The 13,929-nt window shown below is 39.5% G+C and overlaps 1 protein-coding gene across 2 annotated transcripts in view; it reads left to right on the forward strand.

Moving 5' to 3' along the window:
• The first annotated feature begins 5,519 nt into the window (after positions 1–5,519).
• The window catches only part of RAD50 (RAD50 double strand break repair protein), an 83,955-nt gene continuing 75,545 nt past the window's right edge, over positions 5,520–13,929 (forward strand). Inside the window, exons 1-2 of one of the 2 annotated variants that reach the window (XM_045892411.3) lie at positions 5,520–5,956; positions 8,301–8,384. In XM_045892411.3, coding sequence (XP_045748367.1) covers positions 5,828–5,956; positions 8,301–8,384 — 213 coding nt within the window. In that variant the 5' untranslated portion in view covers positions 5,520–5,827. The remainder of the gene's footprint in view (positions 5,957–8,300; positions 8,385–13,929) is intronic. The other variant, XM_045892420.3, reaches the window with a different exon arrangement.

Here is a 13,929-nt window from a genome sequence, read left to right on the forward strand (position 1 = left end):
AAAAAAAACTGAATGAATAAGCAGGTACGTGGCTGTGTTAGTTGAACAAATTAATGTGAATACTATGGAAACTCAAGGAGTCTATTCCCTCAGGCTGGGAGCCTGAAGTAATAGAAAAAGCAGACTCCTAGAAAAAAAGATAAAGCAAAACTTTAAGGCTCAGCTGTAGAGACTAAGTCAATGTGAACTACTATGGCATTTTTAAAAACCCATATTATTTTAGGAGAGTAGAAAATTAGCAATCAGTACTTGGAATTTTTATGAATTACTAGTAATTATGTAAAAGGATTTCGAATAGTATTGAAAAGTTGTATTCGTGGGTAACATCCAAACTTTTGCCCAAAAACCTTTATCTCTATTAGCGGCTTCCAAATTGGCAACATACTTTTAAAAGTACTGATAGCTGTGGTTTTTACTAACTGTGTAGTCATTTAAGGTCAAATGACTTTTCTATGAACTGATTCTAATCAATCAACTGGGCATAATGCCATAAATTTTTTTGTGGTGACTAAATGTAAAATGATAGCATCTCTTTCTTTCTTTCTTTCTTTCTTTCTTTCTTTCTTTCTTTCTTTCTTTCTTTCTTTTTCTTTCTTTCTTTCTTTCTTTCTTTTTTTTTTTGACCCTATTCTAACCTTGATGCTTTCAATCCCCAAGGATATCTTTAAAATAATTCTTTTTATTGAATAAATAACATTACAGAAAGAAAAACACAGAACTTCCTCCCTCGGCATAGCAACTGTCAGTTTTTTGATGACTTCTTCTGATCCTTACTAACATGTAGATATAGCTTCACAGAGTTGTAACCAATGAATATGTGCCACTTGTGTTTATCTTTTTTGCTTATAAATACCTCTCTTTCATGTATCTACTTATTATTTTAAAGGTTACCTGCTATTAGATGAAATTGGTATCTACAGCTCACTTCACCATTTGGATTGTTTCTAGTCTTCCACAACTATAAACAATGTTACCAGAAAGTTCTTTGTATAATTTTTTTAAATATTTCCTTATGCCAAGGAACTTGTGTGACCGTTTTTACAGCTCTTGTTACATTTTACCAGATCACCCCTCTGAAAATATTAAATGGACAAAAAAAAATCCCTTGCATTTTTAGTGTTTTACAACTTTCAAAGCACTTTCACAAACATAGCTTTGTTTAATCCTGCTATCAGCACTGCGGGATAGATTTTTTTCCTTGAAAGTTCTTTAGCACTGGGGTTTAATCATTTTGCTGATGTAATGAGCAAGATGAACCCCCATGAAAGGTGTGATGCAAGAAGCCGAGGTAATCAACTAGATTGATAAATATGTTGGTAAGCCTAAATAAATAATGCTGGTTAAAAAATAACTTATTTAGGGGATTTCAAGACAATGAGGAACACAAATAGTAAACAATTATAATGTGGGAGATACAGTGATCAGAGTTGATGCATTTTATTTTTCTTGTGCTGTTTAGAAATTTCCTGATGATATTAAATTTAGGGCAACCCTGTCAGGTACCCTCTCTCTTCGGGAACTTTGTACTATCCCTCAATAAATTTTACTATCGCTCGATTAAAAAAAAGATATTAACTTTAGATTTCAAAATAGGCATGTGAAAAATATAAGAGGAACCACTAAAAGAACAGGAATAGAATGTACAACTTCCAAGCCAGTAGAATAAAACAAGGGCCAAAAAAAGCTCAATCAATCCAGAAACCAGGAAAGGAGAGAAGGAAGCAAAGAAAAAGCACAGAAAGAGATATGAGAAATACATCCAAATTTATCATGAATCACAGTAATAAAAAGAGTAAACTCATCTATTGAAAGGCAGATACTGTAAAATTCTACCAAAAATCGTCTCTCTGCTGTTTTCAGGAGATATACTTCACGTAAAATGACACTAAAAGGTTGAAAATCAAGGGATAGAAAGATATACTGGACAAACAGTAATCAAAAGAAAGCTAATGTATCAATATCAATACCAGAAAAAGAATTTGTGTCAGAAAGTACTATACAGAAAAAGAGATTCACTAGTAAGTATAAAATAGTATCTCATAGTAGATTTATTTTTCATTTCATTAATTATGATATAAGCAAAATAAAACATTTTCCAGTAATAGCTTACTGAGAAATAGGAACTTGACTAGTTTGCTTTTTCAGTTCTTTTTATTTTAGGGATTAATCATTTTTATTGCAGTTCATTTCTACCCCCTTCCTCGGGTTGTTCTCTTAGTCTTATAGTTTCCTATAAAACTGTTACAAAGTCGAATTTTTTTTGTCATGGAATCTGGCTACTTTGTCATGTCAATTTTTTTCTTCAATTTGCTGTTTTTTCCTGAAGTATTTTAAAGTAAATTACAGAAAAGCATGATGCTCCATCATTAACATTTCATATGTATCTCAAAAAGGAATCATTTTCTTACATAGTAAGATACTGTCGCATCAAATATAATGAAATTAACAATAACAGTTTTTTAGCATGTAATTTCTGGACTACATTCAAATTTCCCTATGTATCCCCCAAATTCCCTTCACATCTCTATGTGCAAACAAAGATCCAAACCAGGATCATATGTTGCATCTTTTTTTAAAATAAAGTCTTTTATTTTATTTTATTTTATTTTATTTAAAGTTGGGCTCTGTGCTCAGCACAGTCTGCTTAATACTCTATCTCCCTCTCCCCCTGTTCTCCCCCTGCTCTCTCACTCTCTCTCTAAAATGAATAAATAAATCTTTTTTAAAAGTCTTTTAGAATCTACAGCAGTCCTTGTTTTAATGACACTGATCTGAGAGCCTGGGCCAGTGTCTTATAACACATTCCACCTTCCAGATTTACCTTTTCCATCCTTGTGGTGTTATTTTTATTTTTATTTTTAAGATTTTATTTATTTGACAGAAAGGGACACAGCTAGAGAGGGAACACAAGCAGGGGGAGTGGGAGAGGGAGAAGCAGGCTTCCCGCCGAGCAGGGAGCCCGATGAGGGGCTCGATCCCAGGACCCTGGGATCACGACCTGAGCCCAAGGCAGACGCTTAACAACTGAGCCACCCAGGCGCCCCTCTTGGGTGTTATTAACCTAATCCCAATTCCTGTGAACTGGAGGCTAAGTGTAAAAGTGTGATTAGATTCAAGTTAATTTTTAAAAACCAAACACATAGGAAATAATATTGGGTACTTCCTGGTAAGGTGACAGTAGAAGAATATAGTCAATGGTATTGTAATAAGTTGTATGGTGACAGATGGTGGCTACACTTGCGGTAAGCATAGCATATAGTATAAATTTGTTGAATCACTATGTTATACACCTGAAACTAATGTAACATTGTGTGTCAGCTATACTTGAAAAAAAATCACAGCAGGAGACATATAAAGTCTGGTTGTCTCAATCATTGTTAATTTCTTATGTTACTTTGGGTCATAAAATTCTCCTTTAAAAGTGGGGGTAAGGGGCGCCTGGGTGGCTCAGTTGGTTAAGCGACTGCCTTCGGCTCAGGTCATGATCCTGGAGTCCCTGGATCGAGTCCCGCATCGGGCTCCCTGCTCAGCAGGGAGTCTGCTTCTCCCTCTGACCCTCCCCCCTCTCATGTGCTCTCTGTCTCTCAAATAAATAAATAAAATCTTTAATAAAAAAAAATTAAAAAAAAAAGGGGGGTAATTACATCCTTGGGCTCTACTTTTATTGCTGCCAGAAAGATATAGATCTTCATCCACCTGAAACTTATCCAGTGGTAAGTTAAATAAGATACAGATTTGCTTTTTTCTTCCTATTGATGTCCAAGTATCCAAGCAATGCAAATGTGTGGTGGTAGAAAAAAAATGGCCTTGGTGGTTACACAACTGTTTACATTTGTCAAAAGTCATGAAACTGTACCCTGGAAAAGGGAGACTTTTACTATATGTAAATAATGCTTAAATAAACTGACTTTAAAAATGGGCTCTAGGGGCACCTGGGTGACTCAGTGGGTTAAGCATCTGCCTTTGGCTCAGGTCATGATCCCAGGGTCCTGGGATAGAGTCCCTCATTGTGCTCCCTGCTCAGCAGGGAGTCTGCTTCTCCCTCTTCCTCTGCCCCTCCCCCTGCTCATGCTCTCTCTCTCTCTCAAATAAATTAATAAAATCTTTTTAAAAATTTAAAAATGGGTTCTCATCTTTTATTTTTAAGATTACATTGTTACATAAAGCATTACTGTATAAGTTCAACCTGTTGTGTTCCATTAGTAACTTAAAATATGTATTATGATAACTGATGCTTTCATGTTTCTTCCTTGGTACAGCAAGAGAGTACTCACTGGCTTTCCCCACTTGCATCCTTTGACATGAATATTTTAGTTTATGTATTAAGTTCTGTAAATGATTGGGGATTTTGTGATTGGAGGCCATTTCCTACATTTTTCTAGATCAAGAATCCAAAGTTTTTGTTTTGATTTTAATGTCTTCCACTATTGTTTTGTAATTTCTGTCATTTTTCCTGTAGGTCTTGCATGTGATAGCCCTCCATAAGCTGGGTTCCAAAAAGCAATATTCAGTCATTGTTTCTCTTATTTTACTTAACATTTTTTATCATACAAACATTAAATTTTTTTAAACATACAAAAAGCGGTACATACTTAATATATACAACTTGATGGCTTTGGAGGTAAGTATACACCACCAGTGACACCATCACTATAGTCAGTGCCATTGGTATATCCATTACTTCCTAAAGTTTGCACCCTCCTTCTTTTTAACTTATTTTTGTTTATGTGATAAGAACACTTATCACAAGATCTACCCTCTCAGCAAATTTTTAAGTACACAATATAGTATTGTTACACAATATAGTATTGTTAACTATAGGCATTACGGTACAGGACGTCTCTCATTGTTCATCTTGCATAACCGAATCTCTTATTTTAAAGGTGTCTATTCTTGTGGTGGTACTCAGAGGAAGGGATTTCTTTCACATCATATTTGCATAACGTTTTATAGTTTTGTAACAGCATTTGGCTTTTGGTCTACAGCAGTTCCCCAACTTTTGATCTTAGACACCTACGCTCTTAAAAATTACTGCGAACCCCAAAGAGCTTTGATGTGAGTTATAACTATCAATATTTACTCAATTGGGAAATTAAAATTGAGATTTTTTTTTTTAGCACAAGAAATATACAAGCACACATTCTTTCAGCCATCATTGCGATGGCGTCACCATACGTCATGTGCGTACATTACAGAGCGAAAGAGAATGAAAAACGGAGGGACGTCTTTATATTCTTAGAAAATAGTTTTGACATTCGCCGACATCGCACTCCCTTTCATCCCAGGCATCCCAGGATCACACTTCGATAACCAGTTTGTCACAAGCGTTTGCCGTCCTCAGAGTTAGGGCTTAGGGCTGCCCCGCACCCAGCAAGGAGGCGAACTCCGGGGCCACCAGCAAAAGACCCGCCGGGCCCGACCGGCTCCCGGAAGCCAGAGCTGCGCGCGCACCGCGAGCCTCCGACTTCCCGGCGTGCCCCTGGCCTGCGGCGTAAATGCACGCTGGTCCTAGCGACCCACGTGACCCGCGGGGAGGCCGCGGCGGGAATCTGTGAGTGCGCCCTGCTGCGGGGTCCTTGGGTCTGCGTCTCGTGTCTACCGCGGGCGGCCCCGGCCCGGCCCACCCCCGCTCTCGCTCGTCAGGCGGGAAGGAAGCCGGTGTGGGAGGAAGAGTTCCAGCCAGAGCCTTCGCTCCTGCCTGGAGCCTCCCAATTCGGAGACTCGCGGGTCCTCACGGCCGGTGCTCGCCCTGCTCCGGCGTCACAGCTAAGTCTTGGTGGGACGGGGCTTTAGGCTCCAGGTGTTGAGAAAAGAAACATTTGCAAACATGTCCCGGATCGAAAAGATGAGCATTTTGGGCGTGCGGAGTTTTGGAATAGAGGACAAAGATAAGCAAATTATCACTTTTTTCAGCCCCCTCACAATTTTGGTTGGACCCAATGGGGCGGGGAAGACGGTAAGTCCTTAGGAGCCCCCTTCAGTTTACGGGCCGCCGCATCTTGCGAACTGGAGAATGAAATATCTGGGGAGCGCAGAATAATGATAAGGACGAGAGGGGAGGCGTTCCTGTGGCTCAGCTTTCGGGCCCCCAGGAAGTGCGTGGGCCTCCGGGTGGGGCCCCGGCCCCTGGGCGTGGCCTGGTGTCGCCTGCAAGCCCCGGCGACCTTAGGAGGCGACCAGTCCCAGTCTCGTCAGGGTATCCAGGCTTGTTGGGTGGACAAGGTTTACTTGAGAATCCCGCTCGCTCACTCAGCGAACTTAATTCTTGTACGAAGCCTTTTAGTCTGCACTCTTGTTGTTTGTTTTTTTTTTTAAGATTTTATTTATTTATTTGAGAGAGAGAGCGCGAGAATGAGAGAGAGAGAGCAGGAGAGGGAAGAGGGCAGAGGGAGAAGCAGACCCCCTGCTGAGCAGGGAGCCCGATGCGGGACTCGATCCCGGGACTCCAGGATCATGACCTGAGCCGAAGGCAGTCGCTCAACCAACTGAGCCACCCAGGCGCCCCTTTTTTTAAGATTTTATTTATTTATTTGAGAGAGAGAGACTGAGAGAGAGAGAGCATGAAAGGGGGGAGGGTCAGAGGGAGAAGCAGACTCCCTGCCGAGCAGGGAGCCCGATGTGGGACTCGATCCCGGGACTCCAGGATCATGACCTGAGCCGAAGGCAGTCGCTTAACCAACTGAGCCACCCAGGCGCCCTGCACTGTTGTTTTTTTAAACACTCTCCTTGCTCCCAAAACATAGCATTCACTTCCTGGCAGTTGTCCCATTATAGGAATTACTTAAAAAGTTATATGATAAACTGGGACCTTCTGAGAAGAGTTTAGGACTCTGACCTAGTCATAATAGAAAATTGGAGCACAGCTTATTTACTTTGACTTTTTAAGGCCCAGGGAATGTTTAGAAATTTGAGTTGGACCCTGGAGTGGCATGCAGTTACGGGAAGAGGATAGCCAAGAGACTGTCTACTCTTTTTTTTTTTTTAAGATTTTATTTATTTATTTGACAGAGAGAACAAGTAGGCAGGGAGAGGGAGAAGCAGGCTCCCCGCTGAGCAGGGAGCCCGATGTGGGGCTGGATCCCAGGACCCTGGGATCATGACCTGAGCCGAAGGCAGCGGCTTAACTGACTGAGCCACCCAGGTGCCCAAGAGACTGTCTACTCTTCAAGGGTGGCTTGAGAAAAAGCAGGGCGTTGTCTGTGTAACAGAGAAGACTAAACGAAGCAAAAAGGATACAGAAAGAGAGGTTTCGAGTTGAGCATTGAATGCCACACTCTTGTCTACTTGTGCTTACGTGAAAAAGTTACTTATTGAATGCCTGTTGTGTACCTAGAATTGTATGAAGTGCTCTACTGGAAGGGAGACTGGCATAGTGTTTATGAACATTAGCTGTCCAAATACATATAATTTGCTTCACCTTTTATTAGCTGTGCGACTGGGCAAGAGTGAGCCAAATGCATTGTGCTTTAGTTTTCTCATAAAGTGGAGATAAAGTTTTCTACAACCTAAGATTAATGTGAAAATTAAGTGGTTAATGTATGTAAAGGTGGGTGGTTAGTAATATTGGCACATAGTAAGTCCTGTGTAACTATTAGCCATTTTTTAAAATTTAACTTTAAAAAGTTTTGGCTTTATTGGGGTGTGATTTCATATATAAAATTATAGGATATTTAAAGTATATCGGGGTAATTTATTCTTATTTTCATTTTTCTTAAAGGTTTTATTTATTTGACAGAGAGAGACACAGCGAGAGAGGGAACACAAGCAGGGGGAGTGGGAGAGGGAGAAGCAGGCTTCCCGCCGAGCAGGGAGCCCGATGTGGGACTCAATCCCAGGACCCTGAGATCATGACCTGAGCCGAAGGCAGATGCTTAACCATTTGAGCCACGCAAGCACCCCTTTATCGGGGTAATTTAATATACTGTACATTGTGAGAGGATCCCTCCTATCTAGTTAATTAACACATCTATCACCTCTTTTTTTGTAAGAATATTTTTAGTTTTACCCTCAGCAAATTTTGTTTATACAAAAACGGTGTTATCAATTATGGTAACCGTATTTTACATTAGCCATTGTTATTATTAAATTAGTTTGAAAGGTTTTAATTGGAAATAGAGGACTTTTTAAATAATAATTTTTTATATTAGTATACCTTTGTAATTAAGTTTTTCCATATTACAGGTTTTAGAATATCAAATTTTATCTTACATCTTTTATAGTTTCTGTAACAAGTTAACATTTTATGATAAACTTCTCTGGTTCTCTTATTACTAAATAATACAATTTTTAATTTTTTTTAGACCATCATTGAATGTCTAAAATATATTTGTACTGGAGATTTTCCTCCTGGAACCAAAGGAAATACATTTGTTCATGATCCCAAGGTAATGGTGCTAGTGAACTTAAGTTGTTTTTTTTAAGATTTTATTTGTTTATTTGAGGGAGAAAGAATGAGCAGTGGGGAAGGGCAGAGGGAGAGAGAGAAGCAGACTCCCTGCAGAGCAGGAATCCCAGTGTGGGGCTCAATCCCAGGGCCTGGAGATCATGACGTGAGTCGAAGGCAGACGCTTAACCAACTGAGCCACCCAGGTGCCCTGAACTTAAGTATTTTCAAAATAAAATTTTTATAATTATAAAAATAAGGCTTATTGTAGAAAACCTGGCAGTGGAAAAATATAAAGAGATAGGAAAGTCCACACAGTCTTAGCACCCAGTGACAACCACTGTTGACATTTTCATGTATTTTATTCTCCTGTACATATAGTCTTACATAGCTAAAGTCATACCCTAGTTTTGCATTCTCATGTTTTTTTCCCACTTAATGTTATCATAAGGTCCCCTGTCATTAAAGAATACATTAAATTCTTAATCTAGGTTTTGGGCATATGGGTGCTTCTTTTATTCTTCATACTTTTTGTATGTCTGAAATATTTCCTACTTAAAACGTGTAACCTATTAACATTTTTAATAGTTGCATAATTTTCTTAGATTGCTTTTAGTTTTTCGTTAAAATGTGCCATAATTTAAGTCTTTGTGTACAAATCTTGGAATTACAGTGTTTATACCATTACTGAGTGTAAAGGACATAGATTTTCTATACTACATATTTTGGCTTACAGTTTTTTCTTGTTTTATATATATAGTGGTTTCATGTGCTTCTCTCAGTTACCCACCAGTCCTCCTTAATAGTTTGTTGTATATTTCTCAGGCTTTTTTCTGTGTTTATAAAAACATACTTGTGTGTGGATATAAATACACTCAAATGTAAATATTTCAAAACACCGGTAGCATTTTATACTATTGTGTGAATCAAATTTTTAGTGACATGCTACACATATGTTAATATGTATACACACACTTTTATTTCACTGGTTTTAATTACTAAAATTACTAATCCACTGAGTTTATATTGTATAGTTTATTCAGTTGACCCCCTATTGGTGGTCATTTAAGGTGTTCCCACTTTTATATGACTAAAGGTAACTGTAATTGTGTAAAAATTTATAAGCTTTTCTTTTAGAGATAGTAAAATCATTTAGTACATTGAGCCCTCTGTGCAATGACGATTTCACGCCTTCTGTTTCCTTAAACCTGCAATCTGCTCTGTTCAGTTGATGATCTTGCCTTGTAATTTATTGAAAAATTAGGAATCGGACAAAAAGTACCTCATTTTCCAATCTTCAAATCTTCCAAACTACCCTTCGTTTGTACCGGTACTGTTTTTTTCTTTTGTATTAAGGGTAAATTGTTTTCTGTTTTATCCAAAGGCAACCAACTGTTCTTGGAGGCTAGAACCAATCAGTCCCTTTTGTCAATGCAAGCGTTTTGCTTTGCAGTTACCTTCTTCTGTTTTAGCAGTTTCTCCCTCTTCATAAGATCATTTATATCCGCATGCTTTGGTAGCTCTAGTCTACAAACAAAACTCTCCCTTTACTCCAGATCACCTTCTGGCTACTACCTCCGTTCAGGCTTATAGCTCACTTCACAAGAGTTGTATGTACTCATCGTCTTCGTTTTATTGCTTCCCATTTTGTCCCCAGCCTGCTCTGTTCAGATTTTCTTTTTTCCCCCTCACTAAAATTGCTGTTATAAGGCTGCCAATAATCTTCATGTTGCCAGATAAAGTGGTCATTTTGTAATTCTCAGTAACTTCTCAGAAGATTTGATACAGCTTCTTATTCCGTTTTTAAAAAACATTGCTCTTGGCTTCCATAGCACCATTATCTCAGGCCTCCTTTTTCACTGGCCATATTTTAGTCTCCTTTACTGAGTCTGTTTTTGCCTTACTCTTCCTGGGTGATCTCATTCATTCTCATGGCTTTAAGTACTGGTTATGTGCATATTATTCTTGATTTATATATTTAGCCCAGACTTCTTTCCTAAACTCTAGATACATATGTCCAGCTGTTTCTTTGGATATTTAATGGACATCTCTTTAACGTGTTCAAAACAGAACTCATGGTTCCCTGTTCCCCCTATTCCTCTCATGGTCTCAAAGTCTGGTACTACCTCCATACTCTCCAGTTTAATAAATGATATCACCATCCACACATTTGCTAATGCCAAAAACCTGTGTTATCCTTTGATTGATTGCTTTATCTCCCCCTGTTGCCAGTTGATAAGCAGTCCGTAGTTAGTCTTTTCAAGTATGTCCATGGATACTTACCTGGCAAGGGAGATACCATGATCATGAAGGTGGTTCTCCCAGGGTAAGGCCTATCCATTGCACTAAAATATGTCTAGAATGTGTCCCTTTATTCCAATTTTAGTATATGTGCTGCTGAAGCGAGCACTTGTCCTTTTATTCCATCTTCACTGATCCTTTCCCAGTCTAATCCACCTTCCTCTTCCCTTTGAGTTATTCTGATAGTCTTCAAACTGGTTTTCCTGCCCTCATTCTCAAAGTTCTCTTTTCCACACAGCAATCAGAGTCACCTTTTAAATACTCATTCTAGAGGGAATGAGTTGTTCACAGTCTGGGAGTAACATTCCAGTTAGTGTTAATACTAAGTGCAAAGTCCCTTAAGTAGGTGCATTCTTGATGTGTTCAAGGAATCACAAGGAGGAGCAAAATGGTGAGATGCCTGGTAGAAAATTCAATCAGAGAGCTAGGACTAGGTTCTGCAAGCCTTTGGGTTCTGTTCTCATTTAAACAGGAATCTTTTGGAAGAAATAATGCAGGAGAAGCGCATCGTGTGTATTTTAAAGCAATCAGTCTGGCAGCTGAGAGAAGACTATTTGTAGGTGGTAAGGGTAGAGACTAATAAAGGAGATTTGTGATAATCCAGGTGAGATGTATTGGTGTTTTGATTAAGGTAGTAATGGTAGAAATGCTGAGAAATGCTTGGATTTGGGACACATTTTCAAGGGAGTACCAGCAGATGAGTTGATGGTTTGAGTAATGGTGTATAAGAGAAGTAGAAGCATCAAACATAACTTCAAGTTTTTTGACTTGAAAAATCAAATAAAGTAGTGTCACTGTTTATCACAATGAGGAAACTCTGGAAAAGGACTTTTGGGTGGCTCTGGTTTAAACGTGTGAATCTGGGATGTGTGTGAGATACCCAAAATGTCCAGTAGGCAAACAGAAGTATGTCCAGGGGAGAGTTCTGAGCTAGAGAAAGAAAATTAGGCATCATTGATGTATACGGTTATTTTAAAACCAGATGGGCCCAAATAAGGAGTGAATATAGAGGAGAGATGGGAGATTTTTTTTTTTTTTTTGAAGATGTTATCTATCTGAGAGAGAGCGAGCACAAGCAGGGGGAGCGGCAGGCAGAGGGAGAAGCAGGCTTCCCGCGGAGCAGGGAGCCCAATGTGGGGCTCGATCCCAGGACCCTGGGATCATGACCTGAGCTGAAGGCAGACGCTTAACCAGCTGAGCCACCCAGGTGTCCGAGATGGAAAATCTTAACTAGAGCACATTAACATGTAGCAATAGGGACAAGGAGGAGGCACCTGCAAAAGATGCTAAAAGAATAACTGCTCAAGTAGGGAAGACTGGGAGAGTGGGGGTCTTGGAAGACAAGAGGATGAAGTATTAACAAGAAGTTAAGAGACGTCAGCTGTGTCAAATATGTTGCTAGCTCAAGTCAGGAAGGTTGGGCTACATGGAGGCCATTGGTCATCTTGACAAAAACAGTCTCAGTAATGTGGAAAAACAGGAGATAAAGCGAAACACAGAATTGTTTTATGAGTTTGCTTTGAGTGGAAGGAAGGAAGTAGCTGAAAATGTTTGCAGGATCAAGGAGAGTTTTGTTGACTATTGTTTTGTTGTGTCTTACATATTTTTGTTGTTCTTCTGGATGTTTCTGTGTTGATTGATGCTCTAGCATCTCTGACAATCTCAGTCTGTCAGTCACCCATTCCCCTTCCTAATGCTTTTGTCTTTCTAGAGCTATTTTTCTCAGCTGTCTGCTCATGTCCTCCCTCTGATTCTTCTGGCCTTGGTCGTTTAGTTTTCCTCACTACCTGCTTTTCAGCTGCTCTCATTTCCCAGTTCTGAGCTCCCACCCATACTGTTTTGTTCATCAGCTCTTCTCTCTTTTTTTTTAATTTTTAAAGATTTTATTTTTATTATTTATTTGACAGAGAGACACAGCGAGAGAGGGAACACAAGCAGGGGGAGTAGGAGAGGGAGAAGCAGGCTCCCTGCAGAGCAGGGAGCCCGACACGGGACTCGATCCCAGGACCCCGGGATCATGACCTGAGCCGAAGGCAGTCGCTTAACCGACTGAGCCACCCAGGCGCCCTCAGCTCTTCTCTCTTGAGTCATTCATACCTGCCGTTACGGAGGGAGTCATTCCCCTCACCTGAATTGCCCACATCCCCTCAATTTTCCCATCCTACTATGTTCTTCTCATCATTTCAGTTCCTCTTATATATTTAGCTTCTCTTTTCTTTTCCTTGCTTTAATTTGTCCCTGCACCTAATACTGTTTACCTTATCTTAAACACCTGAGTTTTTTGGCTGCTCCTCACCAATCTTTCTTACCTGTCTTCAGTTGTTTCTCTCTTCTTAGGAACTTTGACTTCTATATTGCTCCATTTGCTTACCTTCCCCCTTTCTCCTCTATTTGTTTCAAACTTGTGACTACCTCAGTCCCTCCCATTCATTCTCTGACCTCATTCACATCTCTTCGGTTGACCTGAACCCTCAGAAGCTCAGCTCTGTTGTCTGCATCTCATTAGCTTTGTTTTGCTTCTGGTTGATACTGTAAATTAACCAGATGCTTATTTCTACAGCTGTTTCTTTGTCACATATCGCTCCCATATATGTGTTTTTAAGCACTATAGGATTTAACTCATGTGGGATAAATATGGGATAAAGCAAATATATGGGATAGAGCATTTCTGGACTGATAGAAATGACCCTGGACAGAGCAAAAAAATTGATGCAGGAGAAGGGATAATTGCAGAGTTAAATCCTGGAGTAGGCAAGAAGAGATAGGATCCATTGCTTGACTGAAGGAGTTAATCGGAGTACAAGCTGTTTATCTATTGTAAGAGGATGGCAGGCACATATATAATTGTTAAATTTAGAAGTGAGAGAATAAATCAGTTGTCTTTGGATTGTTTCTATATTCTAAGTGGAAAAAAGAAGTGAAATTGTTGGCTGACTGTGGGAAAAGGGGTTTATAGAGGCTTGAAAAAGTGTAAGGTAGTTTTTAGCTCAGAGGTAAGTTGATTAGGGAAGTGTTACAGGGTTACATGATGGTGTCATTGGGTCACTTGAGGTTTGTGGGTGAAAGTTTGTAAGAAGACCAGTCATCATGGTTGTGTTTTTTCTGTCTAGTTCAGTGGCTCAATGGTAAGCACTGAGCAAGTTGGAAAATTGGATTTCATCAAGGGATGAGTAAATTGGAAAGTAGCATTTAATCCATTGCCTGGTAAATAGAGTGAAGACAGTGAGAAGCAAGGAATTGACTAT

The sequence above is a fragment of the Mirounga angustirostris genome, unplaced genomic scaffold (genome assembly GCF_029215605.1).
Source record: "Mirounga angustirostris isolate CCGP_5_RB_7025 unplaced genomic scaffold, mMirAng1.0.hap1 SCAF_7, whole genome shotgun sequence".
Lineage (NCBI taxonomy): Eukaryota > Metazoa > Chordata > Mammalia > Carnivora > Phocidae > Mirounga > Mirounga angustirostris.